Genomic DNA, 26,230 nt, shown 5'->3' on the forward strand with positions numbered 1-26,230 from the left:
TCCAGTATCTTCATGTCTTGATGTTTTTTACTTTTTCAGCTGTTGCAGTGGTTGTTGTTTTTTTTTTTATATATAAAATGAATGGTAAGTGCTTGAGAAGTCCTTATATCTCAGCACAGCAACACTGCAGCGTTCTAACCCTCTGATTTGTGTATGTAGGGCTCATTCATGTTAAACCAGTTGTTACTTTCACACAGTAAACATGATTTGCAGAGTGTTTGGCACAAGCAGGCCTGCTGTCAGTGAGGCCAAAGGTTACAGATGACCACAGCTGAGGGTGGGAGGGTGAAGCGAGACACCAATTTGGAAAATTTTCTCCTCCTGCCCTTAATCACTAATAGCTGGTCTAGACACAAGAAACACGAGAAACTGGGGTGCAGATAATTCTCTTTAAGAAGACAAAACACGGTTACTCAAGTACTGTATTTAGATACAATGTTGAGGTACTTGTATTTGTGTTTCATGCCACTTTATATTTCATTTCTTCACTACAGTGGTTCTATTCCACTACATTCATGTGACAACTTTAATTTTAACGCTGTAAAACCCACTATTATTATTTATGTGTGTGTGTGTGTGTTTGGGTGTGTGTTATATAATTTTATATTTTTATTTTATTTTGTTTACTATTTTTTCGAGATTTTGTTTATATATATATATATATATATATAGTATATTTTAGTCTTAGTTTTTTCTAAGTTATTAATAGCTTAATAGTTATTAAGAGTTATTAATGACTTCTCTAATAGCATCTCACACCGTTTGCTTTCAGTAAGTGTTCCAAAAATCTAAATTTCAAAGGTGAAAGAAAAGCTGATTTGTGTATTTAGTTTCCTCTTATTTTCTCTTTCTCAATAATTACAGGATTTGATTTATCTGTTGTTCTCGTATATATAACTGCATAAAAATAGTTCAAACAGCAACATGCTCCTGATGCAGACGCTTCACAACTAAAGAAATAATAATCTTATATAATAATGTATCCGTCAGAGGGACCAAACCAGAGCTTCTATTTTAACAATTGACTTTAACATTGTGCTACAAAAACTTACATATTTTTACTTAAACAGAATTTTTCACGCAGGACTTTTACCTCTAACTGTGTGTCTTTACATTCCTGTGTTGGTATTTCTACTTAAGCAAAGGATCTAAATACTGCTTTCACCGCTTGGTGTTTCTAAGAAAAAAAGAGAAGCACAGGGAAAAATTAAAGAGGTTTAAAGAGACAATACTTATAAATGTCCTACAATGGAAAATGTGTGCTTTAGCAGAATACAGAGAAACAGTAAAAGGGCAATTCCAAATCCAAGACTATCAGTGACATTTCACTGTTTTACTCTCTGAGGTGTCTGTACAGAGAGAATGTTACAGTAGTTGTGATGTGAAAGAGAAAACTGTTGCATGATTTGATTTGAACAGCAGTAAAGACCAGATATAGGGGCTCAAATATTGTTAATTTTAATTTCAGTTTTGTTTCTCTTCATGGAATAACTGCAGGTTTGAAGTTGTGATGTGTTTTATAAGAGGTTTGTTATCTGTTTTGTTTAAATTTAGCTGTCATGAGAGGCTTTGTGGCAGTGTTTAATTTTTAGTCAGCTATATGTGATTCAGATTTTTGATGACTGTGTGAGGAGTTTGGAAAACATTGAAGTTTTGGTGATTGTGTTACATCTTCTTTAAGCTGGACTTGTCTGTAGGAACGCTCCAGAACAGTGAGGAGGAACTGTTGTGTTTATTTGAGGTTCTTGAATTTAAATGGAAAATGTACTGTTTTGTTCTTTTAGGTTGCTCACTGCTGTTGTGTGTTTGTAGTACTGAATCCCTCCAGCTGGGGGAGATGAAACACTCTGCATCTATCCAAAGAGCGTCACCTAACTTTAAAATTTAGATCTGACCAGCAAATTTGGTTCATTTCAAGCATGATGGCAGAGAAACATGAATATTTCCATCTGAATTCTTCTAGGCTGTCTGTGTTTCTCAAAGGATTTATTTTAAGCCTAATTTTATTGTAACTCAAAGCTCTCTGACCAACAGCATCTTTCATGTCTAGCATTAACAAAAGTAGCATGTGAAGAGGACTCCTCCACATCTCTGTAGTTGAAGCCTTTTGTTTGATTCAGCTGAAGAGCCACAGTCCTAATTTCTCCCCAACCCCCCATTGGGGCACTAAAACCCCCTTCGCTCCACGGAGGTCAGTGAAGAGGTCACATGGATTCAGGCCGGCCTTTTGGACACTGCTGGGGTCAGCGGGGATGGTAGCAGGAAGACACGCCCTTCAGCCAATGACGGCAGGTCCTGGGAAAGCTGGCTCTCCTTTACCCACAAAGCTACACACATTCATAACCTGATAATGACTTTTGGTCCATTGATTCGGCTCCAGAGCTTGACCCGAGTTCAGATGCGGGCCGAACAGCACTCCACCCACAAACTCTTCCATATTGGCAGGTGCCGAAACTGAACTCTTGATTAATGAAACACCCTTGGGAGAGCTTAGCTGTCCATGAATGAGGTCACTTTCTCACGTTATGTAAGAGAGGTGCCCACCGTGTAATCTAAAACTGTGGTTATGTAATACTGTACAAGCACTGCAAAAAAAACAACAAAAACAAGACAAATATTACAAAAATTAGACACAAATGACAAAAATGAGATACAAAATGACAAATCAGACAAAAAACGACAAAAACAAGGCAAAATATTGAGACACAAAATGACAAAAACTAGACACAAAGTGACAAAAGAACAATGAACAATCTAGTATTTTACTTTATGATCAAAACAACTTGTCAAGGTCTCAAAATTATTTCAAACTTATAACTTTACAAATTTACAATTTGCAGTTAATGTCTTCTCTGTAATTTTTTTACACTTTGTAAAGTGTAAAAAAATTACAGAGTTTTGGCCCACGGGCTGCATGTTTGACACCCACGTTTTACATTTTCAGTGTGTGTTTAATGAAAGTTTTGAGTTCAAATTTTTTTTTTTCGGATAAACAACTTCAGATTTACCAATTCATTCTCAACCCCCTATTTTTGGTATTGTCTGCTGGTGTGCACACAACTTGGCTGCTTTGGAAATGGTGCATTGATGACCAAATCAGCATTTTTATTTTTGAAAACTGTGGAAAAACCCTGAAAATTCCCTTCAGAGTTAGTAGCATCTTTACTCTTCAAGTCAGCCACAGATGAAGCTGATTGAGAACAATCCCTGCTCTTTTTAAACAGATCTGCTGGAACAGAACAGGGATTTTCCAAACATGATATTCACATGTTTGCACTTTTCTTGTTATCTGAATAGAAGTATACTCAAGAAACAAACAAAAAGCTAGTCATGTTCTGGAGACAGGTGGCACAGTACAGGTTAAATGCTTTCTATCCCTGTATCCACTTTTTTCATCATTTGTTTTAGGCAAACAAATGAACTGCAGTTTCCTCAAAAGGCAGAGCACACATCTGAAATTCAGTGTTTCCTCTTTTGATTGAACAAAGTGAAATTGTTCCGTATTAAAGTAGCTTGAACATTTAAATCGAAGAGCTTATTTTATATGTAAATTTCAGTTACAAGTCTGATGTATTAGTAAGTTTTACTGATTATCAGAGAGACATGTTTTCCTGTGATCAGACCAGCTCTTTGTATTTTTGTTCACGTGGACATCACAGCTGGGCTGCAGTCCTGCTGCTGAATAAAGCTTCTCAGAGGGAGAAAAGGGGACGACCGTGAGGGGCAGGAGGGGGTTTGATCTCCCTATACAATAAGTGATGGACACCGGATCAATATCGACATTGACACAGCAGCTGTCCTGTTCCTATCAATGCTTCCTCATAATTGCAGGCCCAGTTTTAAAGGACAAACTCATTTCCATTAACATTTTTTTTCAGTTTGCAGAGACCATTTGGTGGGCAGTTGGTGTCCGATTCTGAGGGATCTGCTCTCATCAATACAAGTCGCTCGTATCGATAAGGGAAAGTGAAAGGTTCATGGGGGAGCAAGTGACATAACACCGGCAGCTGAAAATACACAAAGCAGTGAGTCAGGGTTTGATGTTGGCTCAAACTATGGACAACATGACTGTGAAAGGATCTGATCATAAAGTTCCACAGAAAACCTCTTTTCCCTGTAACGCATGAGTGAATGTAATTTGTTTAAAGGTTGTCACATAAATAAGAATGGCTGCTCAATAAAGTAATTGTCAATTGATTACTTGAGCAAATAAAAGACATTTAGCTCATTTCCAATGAAAAAAATAGCTTGAAGATTAATTACTGAATTTGGAAATTTATTAAGTAGGAAAACATCTTAAAATAAGGTTTAGTTACTAGCTTTTCCCTTGAGCTTCCAATCTCAAGTCACACTCTTCCTCAGCCGCTGAAAGTAGCTCCTGAAAAGTGAGATAAAATTCCTTTTTTGATGTCAAACAGTATAGAAAAAACTTGTTTTCATTTTATGTGTGGTCACAAAAAGGTAAAAGGTGCCAGTGACAAATAGCAACAAATCCCTTCCTCTTCTATGAAAAATCCTGTCTGAAGAGGTTCTTTAATAATTTTTCTGAGACAGTGAGTGAATACAGGCTTAAATGACTGCATTAGAAAAAAAAGACAAAAAACAAAAACAGATTCAAAGCTACCTCGCCCTGTGTGAAAAAGTAATTGCCCCCTAAACCTATGACCTGGTCGGGCCACCTTCAGCAGCAACAACTGAAATCAAACCTTTTCTATAACTGGCAAGGAGTTTTTCACATCTTTTTGGAGATATTTTGGCCCACTTGTTTAAATTCAGCATCACTTTAGGGTTTTCGAGCATGAACGGCCTTTTTAAGGTCATTCCACAGAATTTCAATTGGATTCAAGTCTGGACTTTCACGAGGCCACTCCAGAACCTTCATTTTGTTTTTTCAAGCCATTTAGAAGTGAACTTGCTGATGTGTTTTGGATCGTTGTCTGCTGCAGAACCCAAGTATGCTTTAGCTTGGAGTGACAAACTGATGGCCAAACATTCTCCTTCAGGATTTTCTGGTAGAGAGCAGAATTCATCTTTCCATAAATCACAGCAAGTTGTCCAGGCCCTGAAGTAGCAAAGCCAGCCCAGACCATCACAATGCCCCCACCATGTTTCACTGTTGGATGGAGAACCAGAACACTGGAACCATGCCTTGGCCTGGTCAATCACCAGATCTAAATCTAATTCAAAACCTGTGGAAAATCATCAAATGCAAAATGGAGAACCACATGCCCCAAAACAAAGCAGATTAGTTTGAATTTCTGCAACAGGAATGGGCTTCTGTAACAGCAGAACAATGTCAGAAGCTGGTAGAGAGCATGTCAAAGTGCATCACTGCAGTCATCAGAAACAATGGTCATGCAATCAAGAACTCACTCCTGTGTGGACCATGTGACTAAAACAGACAGAAAAGAAAACATGGCATGCCTAAAAGCACTGTTTTTTACAGTGCAATGCCAGAGCCATTAATGTAAGAACTAAAGTGATTTTGGTTTTTATCAAGAAAACCATGGAAAATGTCTGGACATCAGCTCTTAAATGAAATTCTTATGAGCTATGCTGTTGTTATCATCATATTTGTCCAAACAAATGTACCTTTAGTTGTACCAGGCATTAAAATGAACAAGAAATTGAAGAAAACAAGGGTGGTCTAATAATTTTTTTCCATGACTGTGTATTCACCCAGCGGTGCTTGTGAGCCTGTCCTGTCCTGTGTGTGTCCTGCAGCTAGGTGGCGCTGCTCCACATGCGCCACACTGACCTGGGAGGTGATTGATCAGCGGTGTCCATCCCAGAGGAGGGAGGCTGACCTACTGCATCTGCCAGCCGCGGCTCCGGTAGTCAGTATCGGTGCAGCTCATGAGGAGGAAGCAACCATGAGAGAGTAGCTAGCATGCACGGACAATTTTAACGTAAATGGCGTCTGTCAAAAGGAAATTATATCAGCGTTTGCTGTTCTTTCTGCTTTTTCTTCCAATCTCAGGTGAGACGCGTTTTCACTTTCATCATGTGTTTGAGTTTTTATCGAACACGTTAGGGTGTGTTTCATCTCAGTAGTGTGTTTGATAGTGTGAAGACTTGAACAAAATAAAGTTTAGACCGACTTTAACGGTTTAACGGTTAGTTAAAGTTTGCTTCTAGTTATCTGCTCAGCTCAAACCACGAATACACTTGGTTATTGGCAATTCGGTGTTTGGTTAACCTGTTTTCACATTTTCATTTTCTGATAAGTTACCTCAGTTGTTTTTATCGACACGAAACTTCAAAGTATCGTGTAACTTAGTGTGAAATTGTCAGTAAACGGTCCTGTTTTAGCTAATTTATCGGTCAGAGAAATTTGAAGTTTCCTTAAGAATCAGCTAGTAGCTTAAATTTGTATGAAATGTCTGTTTGATATGATGTTTTTCAGAGTTAGTTTTATTGACAAATTCAATTTAACCAACTTATTTTCCTGATGTATCAATTAAAACTGTTCTAAACCACAGCTATCTAAAAATAGGAATATATATATATATATATGTATATATATATATATATATATAAAGATAAATGTGCTGTGGATATCTTAAGAATACTGACTTTTTTTTATTTATGTCATGTCCTAGCCAAAATACTTACTCTAGATGAGCAGGTAGAGCAGAAGTGACAGTATTAATACTGAAAGTAAATCCTAAAGCTACTGTGACTTTAATCCTCTACCAGATTAGAGCTGAGATGAAACATCAACAGTAAGTCCAGCATATGCCATTACAAAATCAATACATGTATCAAAGACAGAGTTGTAGGAGAATTTTTTTAAACATTTATACTGTGGACAAGATCCATGCATAGTCTGTTTCCCTGACTGAGGAGAAATCTTGCAGGTATAATGTGGATTACATTATGGTACAGTTTGAGGTTGTTGTATTAACAGTTTGAACTGAAAATGAAGTTCACTCTTCAGCTGTAGGTTTCTGTGCACACTGAGGGACTAACAAGATAATCTGTGTCACCTTCAGCCAGTGACTTTATAGCTTTAAGTGAAGCAGAAAGACTTAATGAAGGCACGGTGTGATTACTGCACTGGACAGTCGTCCTCATGCTGGCAGGCCTCCCAAGCCTCTTAAATGTGATATTTGCCCTCAGCAGGTTTTAATCTGTGTCACACTTCTATCCAGTAACTCTGATAGTACCTACCTAGAGAGCATCGAGCCACAACCTTGAATAATCGCATTACTGACTTCAAGAAATAAGCACGCAGGCTGATGTAAACTGTGTGCATCACCATAAGCCAGTACTTTGACTGGCGTGTAAATGCTTTAAATTCTTTGCTGTGCCGTGCTCCTCTGCCCTGACAGGAGGCCCCATGCTGATAACCACCTTCACTTCTCCTGTGCTTTTCTAACTGTCTCCCTGTCTCTCTCTTTACAGGTGTTTTATGCTTTAGTGAGTTATTTTTCGTCAAGGAGCCCCACGATGTCACCGTCATGCGGAAAGAAGCGGTGATTTTGGACTGTCAGGCGCGTGGAGAAGCCACCATTGACGTCAGATGGCTGAAGAATGGAGTAAAACTAGTGGAGAACGAACGGGTGTACCTGCTCTCCAATGGCTCCCTTTATTTTTCAGAGGTGGAGAGCAGAAGAGGAGACAAATCAGATGAAGGGTTCTATCAGTGCCTCGCTCAGAACAAGTACGGAGCAATCCTGAGCCAGAAAGCCCGTCTTACAATCGCAAGTGAGTATCAAGCTGGAATTGTATTAGAAATGCAACAGTGAAGTGGACATGTGATCGACAACTCTTCAAAAGTTTTGTGTTTATTGCCACTATTTTCCCCACAAACATCAGTGGATGAGATTCAAATCTATCTGCACATGTTCATTTGTATTTCTGCTGCCCAGTTTTGCGTTCAGAGCATCTTTGGCGGTAGCAGGAAGAGAGACAAAGTCTTCAAAGTTAGAGCTTAAAAAAAAGATGCTGATCAGAAGGGGGGAAATGCCCATTGGTGTGTTAATGAAGGCGCATGAGATTTGAAAGGTTAGGAGCTGTCCAGGATGCTGGTTCTCCAATGCTAAAGAGCAGATGACCCCTATTCACTGGCCCGGGCTTTCATGTTATTGCACCCGGATCGCTTGAGGAATTGTTCTTTTGGAATGCTTTCTCCCCTAGTGCTGCACGATTTGGCCTCGTATTTTAAGGGGGAGGTAGGAAAGCTCCAGGCAGAGTTGGTCTTTTGGGACCTTATATCCCCTCCTCCTACCTACAGGCCATGCGTCTTGCTGTGCCCACTTTGGTGGAATGTATGTTAAACATTTTATCCTGCCATCTGTCCTAAAATATGCTTTTTTCACATTGCATGCATTATGTGGAAGTTTAATTTAATATGGAAATGAAAAAAATGTCCCGCGATTGAGGTTTCCATGTAAATAGAAAGACTTGTTTTACTTTGGAATGCATTTTCCCTCCAATGTCATCCAGAGTTGAAGAGAAGTAAAGAAACTTTTTATTATTTGGATTTTCTCAGTTTGTGCACTCAAATCCATTAAATCAGTTTCCTTTGACACCAACATCCATCACCTTTGTATGAAAAGTAACAGGACCTCCATAACATGGAGTGCAATTAGTGTGAGGTACAAAACAGCTCCAGGGTCCTTTTTTTGAGCCAGTTTGTATGTTTTGTTCTGAAGCAGTACTTCACCACGTGCAGTTCTCTCTGGTAGAGGTCAGTCACATCTTCAGATAGTTTCAGGTACCTAAAGAGTACATATATTTTTATTAATTGATTGAGTAGTTTACCTGCTTTATAGCTTGAAGTTAAGAGGTGATAAAAGCTGCCAGTAAGCTTTATTAGTTTGTTTTAAAATGGCACTTAGACCTGCTGGAAGGTCTATCTGGAAGCTCATAAAATTTTCACATACCTGAGAAATGCTCAGTTGAAGGACACAGGGGGAGCAGTGGGGGTTGTTGCAAGTGCTCTGCACACACACAAACACACACACGTACGAATGTGAATTGCTGTTTCCCAGTACTGTGGCTTTAGCCCGAGTGTCTAAATGACCAAACTTTATTGCGGGCCCGACCAGGTCAGTAGGTATTCGAGGCTTTGCAGACAATTGTTTTCTGCCTCACTAGTCTGGTGAAAGAGTGAAAAGCTTTTCACTCTGTTTTTGTCCACATTGCCTCCCGTGCTGACAAAAGAAAAGGCACTCTTTGGAGGGCAATTGTTTGTCATCAAGTCAGTGGACAAAACAGCTGGAACTGTTCATCACAGAAAGGCTAATTACATTAATTGTAAAAGTTAAAGATTAGTGAGTCCACAATCTGTTTGGAAAGTCAGAGTGGCAGTGATCATTCTGACTGTCTTCTATGACCTTCCTCTTGGAGAAAAGTCTGCTTAGAGAGTATGTGGTCATTTGTTTTTAATGTTTGTTAACTGAAGAAATCTTGTTTATTATGCCTATTTTGACTAATTTGCAGTGTGTCCTCATGTCTTTTTACGTGTTAATTCCACAGCTGGAAGATGGATAGTGCACTTTGTAGGGAGCCTGAGCACTTGCTTTCCAGAGGCGCTTTGATATCTCTCTTCATCACGTTGACATGTTTTATGTGTTAGGTGATGGAGTTAGAGTCCGTGGGAGCTTTTCAGCCCTTTGCTTATAAGTTGTGTATCTACTAGCTGTTAATCGAAGAGTTTGGTGATGATGGAGTGTAAACTTTGTGCTAAAGCACAAAGGTGAGACGGGATTTAACCTTAATGAAAAGGAATGCGATACCTGAGCCTCATCGTGTGACTTTTGTCAATAGACTTCAGATTGATGGGGATTTCAGTAGACAGACTGCCTCCCTCTTATGGCCTCTTATACCATGTGACCACAGGCACAGCGGGCATGAAAACTGTTAGATTTCTCGTATTTTAACAGGTATTGCCTGTATGTGGCTCCCTGGACGCTGTTTAAAATTTCCCAGAGATGTCAAGTTGTACGGATGCATTGCTGACAGTTTCACTTCTGTTGGTAGTGAAAATCACAGACCAGTCTGAAGTGGGACTGCTTTGTTGTGGACTGACAATATTGATGCTGTACAAATCAAAATCTGGGGACAGCGATTAGAGGCACAGTTAAAATTGATGGTTTGTGGTCAGTGTAAAAGGTAGCTCTTTCAGACTTTGACATTACATGACGTGTTGGTACCAATCCCGTAACAGTGCTCTCTTTTTCTCAAAATGATAGCAGAAACACAGGATTTTAATATGACACTGACAGGAACTGTATTTATGTGGGTCTGATCCATTATGGCAGATATACTGTCTGCATAATGAAGTATCAATGTGTTTGATTAATGCACTTCTAGCCTGTCATCCAACAGAAATGAGAAAACTTAAAATAAACTATGACTATATGAGGAGTGGCAACAATGCGTGTAAGTGTAAAGTAACTTATTTTACAAGTATTAAGTATGTTATTTTCTGAAGTCTAATGAGTGTTTTTGTAATGTACACATGAAAAAGTGGAGTTGTCCAGCAATATGAATGTCAGAGCAATGTAATGGTATTCTTGTGTACAGTTTTGTTTATTTTTTTCTGGCTTTGCTAGACAGAAAGGTCATTCTTACAAATGGAAGTGTCACTGTTGAACACATATACTCACATGAATTCTTATACTAGCCATTATTCACTTTGTCTGTGTTTAAGACCGAGAACCAAACGGGCTTTAAATGATATATTTTTGAAGGAGCTGCTGCAGCTGACTAACAATGTTTATTTTTCCTCATTGGTGTGTCCATAGGCAGCCAGGTCCGGACCATAGCATTATTTTAAGTTGCTAAGGAATGCATCTGACGTGCACTGGCTGGGCACAATTAGAAGCTTCAATAAGACGAAAGCAAACCTTGCACAGTGTGAATTGTGATGTGAATGAATGAAATGCCCTTAAGTGAGACAACTCAAAGCCTGGAATCTTGTTTTTCTCCTCTGCTGGATACGAAAGGTTACCATGGTTCCCCTGAACGGCAGGCCGAGAGGTCAAAGGTTTCTTTAAACTGTTCAATAGATGGAGGGCAGTGAGACCGAGAGCAGGCCTTAAATCTTTCCTACAATAATGCTGGATGCTCATCTAATTTATCAGTTGCATTAATAGTCATCAGCGGGTCTGTTTTTGTTTCCATAGGCTTCTTTTCCCTCTCATCTCTTGTAGAATAGCAGAAGTTTTGTTTTTGTGGTCTGCCAATGGTTTAATGGTAAATTTTAAAAAGTTGTTCTTAAAAACAGATTGCAGGTATTTACAGATTGACTCTTTTTTTAAAACTTTTAACTCTGATGTGGAGATTAAAGACAATGACGCCAGTGTCTGAGTGGAGATTTGCTGTTGAGTGATTGGAAAACTTTGTAACAGAGATAAGGAGTTAGAGGAGGGGGAGGAATGCTCCTCCCAACACTGCTCCCCCACTGCCTGTTCGGTGCTTTGAGAGCTCACCCTGCTCATGGGAATAGGTCTTTGTTTTGCCAGGCCAGTGGTCACTGGACTGTCCTGCAGCCTGTGTGGAGCAGCAGCACATCTGCCAACCAGCCAGTGATTGATTTGTGGGCTTTCCCAGCTTTGCATTCTTCTCCTTGCTTATCAGTCCTCTTTTTCTGCAGAGCCTTTTATTAATGTCCAGCGGGGTCAATGAACATTGTAAAGGACTCATCACTCAATTAAATGGTGGTGTTTTTCACCACTGGAGGAATGAGCAGATAAAAGGTAAAATAAAGTTTTCTTAGTGTACACTCCAGAATCGGCCCTGTAGGAGGACAATATGTAAAAGTTGAGGGTTGTTTATGTGAGTCAGTGAAGGGCCCAGATTGTCCCGATGGCCATCAATTCAGTATGCAATCTGCAGGATCAAGAGGGGATGATCAATTTTAATGTCTCACCCAAATAGGGGATCCTGGGGGTGGATTGGGTTCGGGATGGTTGGAGGGCAGCACTGCAAACACAACACAGACTGCTTTTGTTATCCAGTGTGTTGAAGCCAGGTTGAGGTGATTGCACTCCCAATGATTGTTGGTGAGAACATTTCTGGTCTTTAGAACTGGGAGGATGACTTTGTTTGACATTTTCACAACGATATCTTGTTCTGGCACTACAGCATCAATGAAAATGTATCTTAATCAGAAGATTCACCTAAAAATGATCAATTTTAGGTAGAAAGTCAGATACATAGTGCATGTACAAACAAAATCGGACAGCTAACGATGGGTTTAATGTCATTTTGTAAGTTGGAAGATTTACATAGGCTGTCAAAATGAATTGGAGGAATGTAATCGACAGGGTTTCCGTACAAAACTGGAACATAAAAAGAAATCAGCAAGTTTATCCTTTATTAACACTAATGGCTCACATGCAAGTAAAGTACGTGCCGTGTTGTATTCTGGCTGAGAAACTGACCACAGTAACCAGAGGAGAGAGGGCTGAACTAATTCCTGGCATTTGTAGGGAAACCTTTGTTTGGGCCTGACCTGTCCACTGACCTTTAGTTTGTTGAGCTGCTGGCATCAGGAGGCCCATCTGCTGCAAGCTGAGCAGCAGCAAGTATAGTTTTACTTCTCTGGACTCTAAAGTGAACTACTTTAATAAACCAGGAGGGCATATAAGCAGACTCATATTTGTGCCTTTAACTCTGAACATTGCTGGAACATGGCATTGGTTGTATCGTTGTGAATTAATCTACAGCAAATTTTGTGCATAAAAAAATATGCTGATAAACTCCTCACCTCTCCTGCATCATATTATTAAATAGGTTGAGAATGGCAGCTTTTAAATTAATTATAAAGTGTCTGTGGTGTGATGTCTGGCAGCAGCTGCACTGTATCTGTTGTTTTATTTGTTGTAATAGCAACAACTGGCAGATGTCATTGGTACAACAGAGAAGGATATTATTACAAAACAGAATTTTCAAGTCCCATAGCCTGAGAGAGTGAGATCCAGGCAGCAGTGAGCGTCAGTGCTGGTTTGGGGTGGTCACTCACAGCTCTGCCGGAGTTGGGGGATAGCCAGGATTTGTGGAGGTCAGAGGTGAGAGGTGAGAGGTGAGACCGCTGGGATGGGCAGATGGTCAGAACTGTTTCTTCAAGCTTTTGGGGAATAGCCAGAGATATTTATTCTGTGTTTAAGTCCGAGGAGAGGGCTAAATGTTATGCCAAAGATTTTATGTTTGCATATTTTGGTGTAGTAAAGGAAATGACATGTCACTGTTTGCATGCACAAAGTTTTTTTAATGTCATTTTTCTTCAGTGAAACACATAAGTGGCTGAATGACTAAATGTGTATGATTAAGTAAATTACATTGAGCTTGATTTGTTTACCTTAATTATTTCAGCCACACATTGGATAACCTTCTGCTAATATCATCTGTTCTCAAAGCAGAAGGTTAGCCTCCTGTTTTCAGCTTGGAGTGCTCTGCTGGTGTGCGACAAACCCCTAGCCCCTATAGATTTTGCACCTTGTCTTCGTAGTTTATCAATAATCAGTGATTATCCTGCTGTTTGTCATTCCAGAATCACTTGCCTGAATGAAAAGGCAAAGCAGATGGGCAAAGGATCAGTGCGGCTCATCTCTCATGCCCTGCAGTCATATCACTTTAGCACATTAATGGCATTTTTGTAAGAGCGTGCGTTAACGGAGGAGGGGTGGGAAAGAGGGTTCGAATGCCTCTCCCCACTTCTGTCTTCACATCAAACAGCCACAGTCGGGCTAATGGGGTAGCAGCTCAAGACTAATTTGAATAAATGTGTCCCTAGTGAAGAGATCTGATCCTGGCCACAGTTTGCCTCTTGTCCAGCAAGAATATTTTACAGGTAAATGCACAATCTGGAAAACAGCAGTGTAGTAAACAACATTCATACAATTAATATTTTAATTAATTACTTTCAGCCTGTGGTGGGATTGTGACACTGAAAGAAAAATAACCTAGTAGCCATTTTGAAGTTTAGCTTTGCAGTTCTAGAGATATATTCTGTAAGTTATAATCTAGTAATTAGAAATACAAGTAATGCCAATGATGTTATAATTAAGAACCGAGGCTGTCAGCCCTTTTTCGGTCAAAATAAGGTGCTCTTTCCTCCACAAATGCCAGCTTGATTTGGAGGCATGCTGCTGTCAAATGTGTAAAAGTCACAATTCACTGAATGTTTTTTTGGCTGTCTGAGCTCTCCTGCCGTTTAGCACCACAACACCTGGCAACTCCGCTTACACAAAGCCATTAGTCATTCCCTCATACACACTACTGTGTGTTTATTGCAGTATAGGGATTTCCTGCAGTCTTTTCGAGAAAGCAGAGGTTACCATCACAGCATGGTGCTTTAGGTCCTTTGTGTAAAAACATAGCAGTAAGGATGCTGGATATTAAAGTCAAAGTTACAGTCGCCAGTGTGCGAGTCTGGCATTTACAGCGCCCTCTGTAATTATTGGCACCCCTGGTTAAGATGTGTTGAAAGCCTTAAAATAAATTCAATTATAGCAGAAGCATACTCTCACACTGAAAACTGTAGAAAAATGTATTATCGGAGAGGATTAGGTGCTGTTTTGTTGGCAAAAGGGGATTGTGCAAAGTCTCAACATCAGGGGTGTTAATAATTTTGGCACACATGATTTGATGTCAAAGAATTATTTCTTAATGTGTGATTCCCCCCCCCCCCCCCCCCCCCACACACACACACACACACACACACACACACACACACACACACACTGAATAAATGCACTTGAATTAAAGGTTGGATTGTCCTCTACTTTTCATTGTGGTCCTATGTTATCTAGAAAAAAATGAATTTATTAGAAGCTAAAGAACACATCCTAACCAGCCAATAATTATGGAGGGCGCTGCATGTCTTCTCACAGTTTTGCTTGTGGTTGTTTCTCCTGGTTACAAACAAAATAAATGTTCAATTGCTTAATTATAAAATAGTTCATGTGATTTTCATTTATCCACATGAACTCGAACGTATCTTACCGGGTTCTATGCAGTTTCACCAAACTATGAAAGAATTGAATCCTTTTTGGATGTGATCTGAATGGTGCTAGGGATGTTTTTGGCACAGAGTGTCTGATCTCAACTTGATGCCCTCCTTCCTGCTCTTTTGTGTTTCTTCTTTGCTGAGTGCTGATTGCTGACTGCAGCAGAAGCAACTCTGAGTGTGTGTGCAGAGGTTCAAGAATGCCACAGTATGTTTGTTTATCCATTACTTAAGAGATGATAGTTTCATCTTAAAAGCAGGCAGTACCTGAGCATATCGAAAAAGGGCTTACTGAAATTAGAAATGGTGAAATTTGGTTGAATAGAAAGATATACAACTTTATTTGTCTGGCCCATTGTAAAAGTCCTGAACAGTCTGTTGATTGGTGCATGTCTGTGCCATCAATGATTGATATATTTATTATAGCTAAAAGTTAACACGCTGTGAGGCTTACTGTTCTCTCTATCACAAACAGCACTTCAATGGATTTCTGTCAACAAATGACTGACCTCAGGGTTCTGCAGCTTTTTGAGAAGAGGGGGATGGTACAGCAGTGGGTCACCCTAATGCCTTTTAGGACCTTTATGGCTCTGGAGGAACTACTGTCAAAGAGAGCATTCATTAACAAATACAGCCAAAACAACTTAAGTCATTATAAAATGCGTACGTTTCTCCTGCTGTATAAAAGGCTTTATTGTAATTCATGTTGGGCCTCATTTGCTTGCTGCTCAGCTGGTGGCTGACAACAGCTCAGTTTCAGGGAAACTCTATCCACGCAGGATGTAGCTGTTCCACTCCAGTCATCACCTTCCTGCAGCACTCAGCATGTCCGTAGTTTTAGGTAATAGGCATCTCTGCTTTTGGACTTCCACTGAACCTGGTGGAGATGGATGAGTGTCTAAAATGTTCGGAAAAAGACACGAGAGTGATTTGGAAAAACACATTATCTGTCAGAAATAATCATCCTGCTGATTGCTTTTGTAAAAATATCCACATAGTATATTTATAATGACAATTTTATGGTGGAAATAATAAATTCACAGTCAACTTTCCTTCCTGATCTGAGAGCTGCTACCTAATGATGACTGTTTAAGTAGCCCTGTCAGACTTTTTACGTTTTCATTTAATTAACTTCAAGTGTGCTGTAGATTTACGTCAAAGCAAAGTTTTGACACAACTCATGGAGTGAAATTCAACACCGGCTTTCACAACAAACAAACACCTCACAGGAGTTTCCTGTGACTTTATCCTAAAAAGACTACATATAAGGGATAAAAACATGAATGCTCGTTCTGTTGTGGGGAAGAATACTGCTGAAGAAACCAATAATCTTCTGGGGCTTTTGGCAAACTGGCAAATTGACAACCTCAATGTGAGAGTGAGTCAGTGTGTTACATTGCTGGTCAAATGGACTCATGATAACCTGGTACTAGTTTGATCTTATCAGAAAATGTACAATAGTGACAGACATTTTTTTGGTGAACTCAACATCTGGACACTTTATACCATCCTATTCTGACACTATGAGATAAATGAAAAAACGTTTAAGAATTAGATTAGATGTTAAATTTGTTTTGACTCTGGCAGTACAGACCGTTAAGTTCCCATATTTTTTAATTTGTAAAAAGTCTTTCATTTGTGTCTCTTTCTGTTTTACTGCAGGTATCTCCTCTTTTGCAATCCAGCCAACATCCATAGTGGTGACTGAAGGCTCAGTTGCCAGGTTTTCCTGTAAAATCAGTGCACACCCTCCTCCCATCATCACTTGGGAGTTCAATCGGGTCACATTACCCCTCACCACTGAAAGGTATGCACTCGGTTGTTTTCAGTTTAGCCTCATGATATTCATTTACAGACTTAGAAAACAGATTTTTTGAAGTATGACTTGACAGATAATATGGGACCACTCTCAGCCATTATGAGTTTGTTAGAAATACTCGTTGTGTAATTGTTCCATATTGCAAGTGATGAAAGCTAAGCAGTATTTGTGCATCATTCAGAATCACAGTCCTGCCCAGTGGTGTTCTTCAGATCTATGGTGTGCAGCGAGCAGATGCTGGAAACTACCGCTGCATCGCCACCAACATAGCCAGCCGCCGCCGAAGCACGGAGGCCACCCTCACTGTCACCCCGGGTGTGTCATACAGCTCTGGTTTTACAAATGGATAATAAGTCAGGAAACAGTTTAGTAGTAAAAAGTCACCCTCTGGAATTTGTCCACAAATATAAGCTAAGAGGAAATGTGTGATGAAAAGATATTTAGTCTGTGCCTTTCACGCAGTTGTAGAGTGGTCAATAGATTTTTGGAAGGCTTATTTATTCACTAGCAGGACATTTTTATGTGACTAAAGTTGTCTTCTTTTTCGTGTGCAGCTCTTAGTCCCCAGCTTCCCCAGAGACCACGGATTATCACCGGGCCGCAGAACATTTCGGTGTCGTTGCACCAGAGCGCCATCCTGGAGTGCATGGCCACAGGCAACCCTCGACCCATCATCTCCTGGAGCCGAGCAGACAGCAAGTCCATCGATGTTTACAACACCAAAGTGTTAGGAAACGGCAACCTCATTATCACGGACATCAAACCCCAGCACGGAGGAGTCTATATGTGCAGAGCCACCACGCCCCGCACACGAAACTACACAGTCGCTGCAGCCAACGTCACTGTACTAGGTTAGGACAGTCAGCCATCGTTTGGCTGTATATGTTTGGATTTTATATTGGTAATTTGAAATGTAAAAATTTGCTGTTGTTTTTCTAAAGCGCCCCCTTCCTTGTCGGAGTGGCCTGAGAGCCTGACCCGTCCACGTGCCGGTACCGCCCGCTTTGTGTGCCACGCTGAAGGAGTTCCCACGCCTCAGATCACTTGGCTCAAGAACGGAGAGAAAGTTCACTCCAATGGTCGGATCAAGATGTACAACAGGTATGTTTCACCTCATTTCATTTGAAAATTAATCCTGCTGACCCCATTCATGTCCTCTCTGCCATGTCAAATGTTTTTGCTTCACATGCACTGACATAATGAACAGAAAGCCTAACTCCTTTAACCATGAAATGCTCATTAACAGCTTTTGTTGACTAATTTACAACAGTTTAAATAAATAGTTCACTATCACTCCTACAGTAGAAAGGAAACTGAATAATTTAGAGCTGTGCAAATGGGATTTTAGTTGGTTTCCCTGTAATTCGCTCCTGCTCCTTATCAACTGTCAGTTCTTGTTAAGGTGATTATAGAATGACTGCACTCTCATGATCTATGTGTGTGTTTGTCTCCCAGCAAACTGGTCATCAACCAGATCATCCCTGAGGATGATGCCATCTATCAGTGTCAGGCAGAAAATGAGCAAGGATCGGTCCTGTCCATGGCGAGGCTCATTGTGGTGATGTCAGAAGACCGACCAAGTGCGCCCAGGAACATCCGAGCTGACACAGTGTCGAGCTCTGCCATCCTGCTGGCTTGGGAGAGGCCTCTGTACAACTCAGATAAAGTTATTGCTTATTCTGTGCACTACATGAAGGCTGAAGGTGAGAACTTTTCTGACAGTCTTTTGTCATATAGAGCAAGAAATTGAGAATATTTCAAGACATTTTGTGTTTATGGCATTTATAACCTCAGGAAGTAGAAATTCAGACACCTAAACATGGCACCTTCCTGTCCATAGAGCTCAATGTGGGAGCAAGCTGTGTTATCAGAGCTACGCGGTTAGGCAGAGGTCAGGAAAAGCAGAACTCCCAAATCAAGTAGAATGACAGGCTTTTCTGAACAAACAGGAGTAGTCATTTAGTACCATAGTCCTGTGGAGTTTCAAGACGCAGGGTCCCTTCCTTTGGCTGACAAAATGCAGGATGAAGACAATACTATTCACTAAAAGCACAAGGGTTGCAGTGTGGTAGCAGAAAAGCCTTAAAGCCTTTCAGCTTTCCTGGGAACTCTTGCTGTTGACAACAAGAGTCACATTCAAACAATGCAACATTTCAGGAAAACGTGAAGCCTCTACATTCAGGCACCGCACTTGATTATAATGCCACTGACTTCCATTGGGGAGGTGAAACGTACAGAGAATACAAGCAGGAGAAAAGGACCACCTGCTGGATTTTGTTGGGAATAAGAAGGTCATAAAAAGAAGGAACAAGCCTAGCAAATTCTCTGTTTTTTTCTTGAATAATTGGCATCTGTCAGGGATTTTCTGCACTTAATACAGATTTCTTGTCAGAGTCTTCTTGGTCCCAATCAGAGACAATAGCTTTTCATTGACTTTGACAGCGTATCAGACAGTGCACTCTGCACCTGAGGTTGTTGACAGAAAGGCCTGGCACTAAATTGAAGCTCTACTGAAAAGAGGAACTAATTAGCCAGTGCCATGGAGTGTCCAAAAGTGTGCATTCTGTGAGGCAACGAGTGGGCATGAATTGAACAGAAGAGCAAGCTTTATTAAACTTTTCAGCGAGGCTTACTGAGGCATTCATTTGATGGAGAATGCTTTTTTTTGTTTACTCTGAAGTGTTTTGTTTACCAGGTCAAAAATCAGGCCAGGTAATTTATTTTCCCCAGAACACAAATACGTCTTGTGTGTGACTTTGCTGAATCGCTTTAAAGAAAAGGGCATAAAGTGCAGAGTGTAGCTGTGCATTTTTTGTGCAATGGCATGATTATGAATGAAAAAGCTTTGAGAATAAACAGAACTGCATTCGACCTGTTTAAAAGTAGGACAAGGTTAACTCGTTTTCTCAACCTGTCATCTGTCCAGGATTAAACAATGAGGAATATCAAGTAGTCATTGGAAACGATACAACCCGGTACATTATTGATGATCTGGAGCCAGCTTGCAACTATACCTTCTACGTGGTGGCCTACATGCCCATGGGAGCCAGTCGAATGTCAGACAATGTGTTCCAGCACACGCTTGAGGACGGTGAGGCCTTCGCAAAATCAAAAACAAGTCATATAACAAACTGCGATGATGGACGTTTATATTATATGGACCTCTGTGTAAGCAGTACTTGTTGATAAGTTAATTATGGAGATCAGATTTTTAACTTTTACTTAATTGCTTAGAAGTATTTACAGGATATGTGACTATCATGTAATGATTGTAACTGTATTGTGGCAGTTTCCTCTACAAACTATTGTGTGTGTTATCATTTTATTCTGTTGCCATTAGCGACATGGAAAGGTTGTTCTACATATAGTTGTATTCTGTAATCCTGACACATTGTGATGTGGTACATTTCCTGCAAAATAACCAAACAAGGATGTCTATTAGGGTTATAACTTTTTGAACTTTTTTTCCAAAATCAAAGTCCTGCATCATGATTGGATGAACTTTTTGGTATAATTGAAGAAACTAAACTCCATTTTCAACACTCTTTTAAAAAAGCCCCCCCGGAACAAAAAAGTATTACATACACATTACAGCCAATGATATGAAATGCGAAACCGTGCTAAGTTATCACAAGGGCCATTACAAGTCAATATGACTGATCATGGATCAATAATAAGTTGTACTGCCATCATAATATATTGGAGTATCAGTTTCTATTCTTGCTTTCACTTTATAAGCCATGTCATTGGCTGTAATGTGTATTTAATACTTTTTGTTTCGGGGGGACTTTTTAAAAAGAGTGTTGAAAATGGAGTTTGGTTTCTTCAATTATACCAAAATGTTCATCCAATCATGATGCAGGACTTTGATTTTGGAAAAAAAGTTCAAAAAGTTATAACCCCAATGTCTATTTTGGTTAATCTGGCAGATTAATTACTGGACCACACTGGTAATCCATCATAGTAATACATAGATCACATGAACATCCCATTTTGCCATAAAACAGTCCTCTTCATTGATTTGCAACTGTTCTGACCTAATACAACTAAAATATGAATAGGATAGTTTTTCACCCATCTATACTGGCATAGCCCATAGTTCCTGCTGGTATCAACACTTATAATGCTGCTGCTTTGTTAGCATCACGTCACATCCATCAGTATTTTGTAATTGTGCTGTTTATAGTGTAGCCAAACAAAGTTGTGTTGTTTCAGTAAAGAAACTAGTCAGTAACTTGACTTTCCAGTCATGGCATGAGCAATAGCAGAGTCTGATTTTATGCTGCTCATAGCGTGGATAGTTTTCTTTTCCAGTGTAGACAAACCATAAGAAATGATAGCTATTTAAAAGCTTCAAGTTTTACTGTTTGACTTTATATTGCATAATCAGATGAGGTTATCACTTGAGTGTTACGGCATTATCACACCTAATGTTTCTGTCCTGGTCCACAGTTCCCCTGCGTGCCCCAGAGCTCAGCCTCACCAGCCGCAGCCCCACAGACATCCAGGTGTCCTGGCAGCCTCTTCCAGACAAGCTCAGTCGTGGCCGAGTCTCTGGCTACCGCTTGTCCTATCGCACCAGCTCTGAGAGTGCAGTGTCCCAGATAGAACTACCTGGAGAAAAGACCCAACATCTGCTGGAAAACCTGCAGCCAGACACCATCTACCTTCTGCGTATTGTTGCTGCTACCAGCATAGGGTGGGGTGAGCAGTCTGCCTGGACATCTCACCGCACTCCAAAGGCCTCCAGTGCTCGAGGTACGTTTGGAAGAGCTGTCCGCAAAGTTTCTGAAATAGCAGCAAGTAATCAGAAAGAAAAGAAATGTTTTTCACAATTTAAAAAACTGCTGAAAATGAAAAAATATTCTCATTTACCCAGAGGAAGTTGTCCAAACCGGCTGAATTATCACTGCACTCCCTTGTTGAGAAGAAGAGCTTGCTCTAATAATCTTGTTAAGGCATCGCGTTTGTTACTCTGTGACCTTTGCCCTGCACTGTCAGTAACACTGGAAGGGCTTCAGTCATGGGTCATAAAGGGAGCGACTCAGGCCTCCGGGTGGGAAAGAGTATATGTCTGTTTAGGGCTACATCTGAAGCTTTGATGGGGGGATGGGGGATTCGTTTTTCCTGCCCATCTCTATTGCCCTCAATCCCAGTTTAAACTCAGGCAGGGTCTTCAATTGGAAAACCTACATTCCCTTCGTTCCTGAAATGAAAATGTGTGAAATGGCTCCCTGTTGTGTGGTTTTCCTTGGTTTGTATTGAGTGTGAAACAGCTGGTGAGGCATCATATGGCAGTGTTCAAAGAAAATCCGTTCTGGAACCTCCTCAGTCCATCACAAATACTGGAAACAGCTCAGTGGATGGATTACAGTTTTCAAAGAAAAAGTCGTTGTTTTCTGAAGAATTCCATCTTTATCTTATACATAGCAAAACAGTGCCTTGAAGTCTTTGGATTGCATTCAGAGATGCCAAAATAACGTTCTTAAGCACAGAATGAAAATGAAAGGCATGTCATTCGCAGTGGTGTGGTTTATTTTAACTCTTGTGTCATCCTGTGGGTCAAAATTGACCCGTTTTAAAGTTTGAAAATGTGGAAAAAACTATATGTTTGCAGTGAAACTTCTGATGTCCACATTTTCAACTTTTTTGGGAAATCTTTGAACATTTTTTGGTGTTAAAATATGTTAAAAATGTTTCTTAAGAACATTCACAATGTGTGAATGTGTGAATCACTTTAGATATTTTTAGGATTTTTTTGGAAGATTATTACTCATTTTTTGAAAATATTTAGGAGAATTTTGTTGCCAAATTTTAGGGGATTTTTTTTTTGCTGAAGTTTTGGATTTTTTTTTTTTTTTTTTTATTAGACAAGGAAACAATATTTTTTGGTGCCCGTAAATGAGGACAGCAAGAGGTTAACATACAGAGCAACATCTGTACCACATGGAATTTTATCCAGAGTGTGCTTTAATGTTAAATGTTTTTCTGAATCTTTTCTCTATAGTTCCTCTGGCTCCTGAGCTGCATTTGGAGCCTTTGAACTGCACCACTATTACAGTGCGCTGGCAGTTGGCACCCAAGAACTCAGCCAGTGTGCAAGGCTACAAACTGTTCTACCACGAGGAGAGCCAGCCTGAGAGCGCCCCGCTGCAGCTGCGTGCTTCTGATTATGCCCACACCATCGGAGGCCTCGGTGAGTTTTGCTTCAAGTTACCTTCTGCTGCTGCGGTACCTGGTCTGTTGGTGTTGATCAAGTATTTACATGGTCTTCGTGGGAACACTGACACATGATAGAAGTTATGTATTTATACAGGTTCCTGGTCTGATAAGATGTTGAGGTATTTTGCTGTATAGTTGTACATCTTTAGGAGAAAAGGGATTTTCTCTGACACTAATCTACCTGACACTTAAATGAGCATCTTACTAACATAACTGATGGGGTGTAATACATGTTTTTAGTTGATTATGGATGGCTATTATAAGTTACATTAAGCTACATGTTTCTCCACATTGTTTTTCAGACTTTTTTCAGGATAATAGTATGTGGTGGATAATTTCTTATTGAAACCAGCAGCAGCATCTATTGACAGCCAAGCGTATGAGTGATCAATTGGCTAAAGTCTTGTCATGTGTGGGGCAAAGGTTCATGAGGCGTGGAGCAGAAGAGCACCACATCCCACTTCCACGACCTCCCAACCTCTGCGTTGGATTTGTGTGTGGCTTTTCTGCGACTGCTGGACAGTGTTTGAGGCATATCACAGCTTTTTTCCCCTCTCTTTTAGCCTTCAGGTCAGATTCATTTTGACTTTTTTTGTTTGAGAGGGTAAAAGGGTCTCAGGCCAGTGCAGTGGACAACTGACCATCTGTGGCCAGAGGGGGTCAACCAGGTGGCCAGCAGCTGACTTGTAAATCAGGAAGCTCTGTGCCTGAATGACATCGGAAAGAGAAAAAAGAAGAAGAGGAAGCACTATAAATTACTATAGGTGTTAACTTTAACTGCTGCAGGCATTTTGTCAGATATTTACTTCAGGAAACACGACTGCTTTTATTGCCCGTTCTCATATTGTACTGATAAGACTGGTACTAAAAATGAGAAACTCTAATTCTGATGAAAATAGCATAAATCCTGATCTTATTTATCTAAATCTAGACCCATTTCCTGTGATGATGCTTTAATAATATTTACAAATGGTAGTCAGAAAGAAGTAACCGAAATATTTCCCTATAATTAATTTAATTTGTATTTTATTGAGTATTTTATTATTTTCCACTTTGAATTTGATTCTAATGATGTATGTTAATATGCAGAAGTTTCCATATTTCAGTATTATTTTCATGACTTTTTCTTGTGCTGAATATGAATTAATTGTTCTTGGAATATGAGTTTCATGTGAATGGAAAGAATCATCTTTGTGTGAGTGTTTATCGAAGAAGCCTTGCAGGGCTGTGTTTCAAAGAGGGGAAAGCTGTTTTGTGGTGGTTGATTTATCATGTGTTTTATGACTGCTTTGAGCAGTGGTGCTGGAGGAGCACTGACATCAAAGACTCTCATTGTGTTGGGCTCTGAGTGCCACAAAGATAGTTTATTAGCCAGGACTTCAAGGAATCGCAGCCTCTGACCAACTGAGCTGAAGGCCAAACAATGAACGTGTCTTGTGACCTCACTGTCTCGAGATTTTTTTCTCACAAATTAGCAGCAGCAGAGAGCAGGAGGGGCGAGGTGTAAATTGAAGTAGCTGACCTCCTGTGTGGCAACACTTCCTGCAGCAGACAAAACATTGTTTTGCTGTGAAGGAACTCACTGCAATAGAATGAATGCTTCTTCCCAATTACACATTCTGCCTTCAAGACATTACTTACTGCTATTTTTATATTTATTGTATTTCTTTTATCCTAATCTATTGATACAGAATAGTTTATGCAAGAGAGAATTTTGAAAGAAATTTTGATAACGTTTACATTTTTAAAAGCAGTGAATGGGAACTATTAAAAGCTAAATACAAGAAATTGTTAACAGGTGGGAATCTAGTTAAATCCACTGCAATGGAAAAAAACTTCTCTGATAGCCATGCAAATGGAGATGTGCCATAAACTCAGTGAATTCACTCTATTAGAAGACACATGTATTATTTAGTTTTGTAAAAGTGACATGATCTCACTTTAATGGTGACCATCTGATCTTTGGGCACACAGGTGTGGTACGTTGTGAATTCTCTGCAAATTCCCTTCTAGTTTTAAATGCTTTTCAAAGATCATTGATGGTTATTTTCTGCAAATCATTCTCAATAAGCACTGATAGCAAGGCTGAACTCAAAATCTGAATGAAAAGTGAAAGGACAGAGCTTTGCTTTGTTCATATTTATGTGGTGTACTGTAAAGGCGACTAGTCTTTAATGAGAACAACATGGTACCATTTAGAATAACTTCCCTTTTTGAAAACTCTGCTCCTGCAATTTACCATTTTATCAGTCTGTGGTAGCAAGTGTCCTGTTTTATGCTGCAGTCTGCTGGGGAGGCAGCATAAAACAGAAGGATGCAAGCCGTCTGAACAAACTGATTAAAAAAGCTGGCTCAGTGGTTGGAATCAGATTGAACACATTGGAGGTGGAGAGACGGGCACTAGCCTGGCACTAGCCCTAGCCGCGCTAGACAACCCACAGCAGCTCATTTAATTCTCTGCCAGGGTGGGTCTAGTTACCCTCCATAAGACTCGAGGCTGGATTCTCCTAAAACTGGCCGGACCGATCACCATGAAGTGTAGAGTCAGAAGGCGGGCGTAACGAAGTGACGACAGAGGCGTGACGATTCTGACAGAAACAACCGGCGCACAATAAACAGTTATCTTTCGACTCGGCTTTGGCCACAGCCCTTAAAGATTTGAAGCTAAAATTCAACTTGAAAGATAAACAAAGGACGGCACTGAAATGTTTCATTGAGAAGAAAGACGTATTTGGACTTATGCCGACGGGATATGGCAAATCCTTAATATACCAGTTGGCTCCGCTGGTTGGGAAGCTAATGGGACTTAGCCACAATCCGCCTGTGCTCTAGGAACTCCGTCAGCCTATTTGTTGCGCTGATTGGTTGTATACCTACCCAGTTGCTGCAGAGTGATTTGAAAGACAACCTTTTAACCTGCCTCCCTCCCTGTCGAGCGGCCCTAGACCCTTGTGCCTTCAGAAACATGGGTCTAGCGTGGCTAGGCTAGCATTGTTGACCTTATATACTTCAAATTTTGAGGGCTGATAACTTATGTTATTACAAGCAAAACTCCACTTTGAAGCCCTGAAGTGAGCGACTTTGAACCGGTGTGACTTCAAAATGCTGAATGTTGATTTTTCTCAGCGGGCGATCGCTGCAAATTAAATCTGCTTGTACTGTAAATGGCATTTCCTATAACCCACTCGATGTAGTACACAGAGGCCATCCCCTTTTTTTGCCAA

The 26,230-nt window shown here is 40.2% G+C and overlaps 1 protein-coding gene across 1 annotated transcript in view; it reads left to right on the forward strand.

Moving 5' to 3' along the window:
* Positions 1-5,808: 5,808 nt before the first annotated feature.
* Positions 5,809-26,230, forward strand: part of prtga (protogenin homolog a (Gallus gallus)) — a 34,399-nt gene continuing 13,977 nt past the window's right edge. The window contains exons 1-10 of the mRNA XM_022212980.2: positions 5,809-5,980; positions 7,408-7,710; positions 16,628-16,772; positions 16,966-17,099; positions 17,339-17,635; positions 17,726-17,885; positions 18,240-18,487; positions 19,711-19,875; positions 21,237-21,542; positions 22,792-22,980. Of these exons, the coding sequence (XP_022068672.2) occupies positions 5,914-5,980; positions 7,408-7,710; positions 16,628-16,772; positions 16,966-17,099; positions 17,339-17,635; positions 17,726-17,885; positions 18,240-18,487; positions 19,711-19,875; positions 21,237-21,542; positions 22,792-22,980 (2,014 nt within the window). The 5' untranslated portion in view covers positions 5,809-5,913. The remainder of the gene's footprint in view (positions 5,981-7,407; positions 7,711-16,627; positions 16,773-16,965; positions 17,100-17,338; positions 17,636-17,725; positions 17,886-18,239; positions 18,488-19,710; positions 19,876-21,236; positions 21,543-22,791; positions 22,981-26,230) is intronic.

This window comes from Acanthochromis polyacanthus, chromosome 2, assembly GCF_021347895.1.
Source record: "Acanthochromis polyacanthus isolate Apoly-LR-REF ecotype Palm Island chromosome 2, KAUST_Apoly_ChrSc, whole genome shotgun sequence".
Taxonomy (NCBI): Eukaryota; Metazoa; Chordata; class Actinopteri; family Pomacentridae; genus Acanthochromis; species Acanthochromis polyacanthus.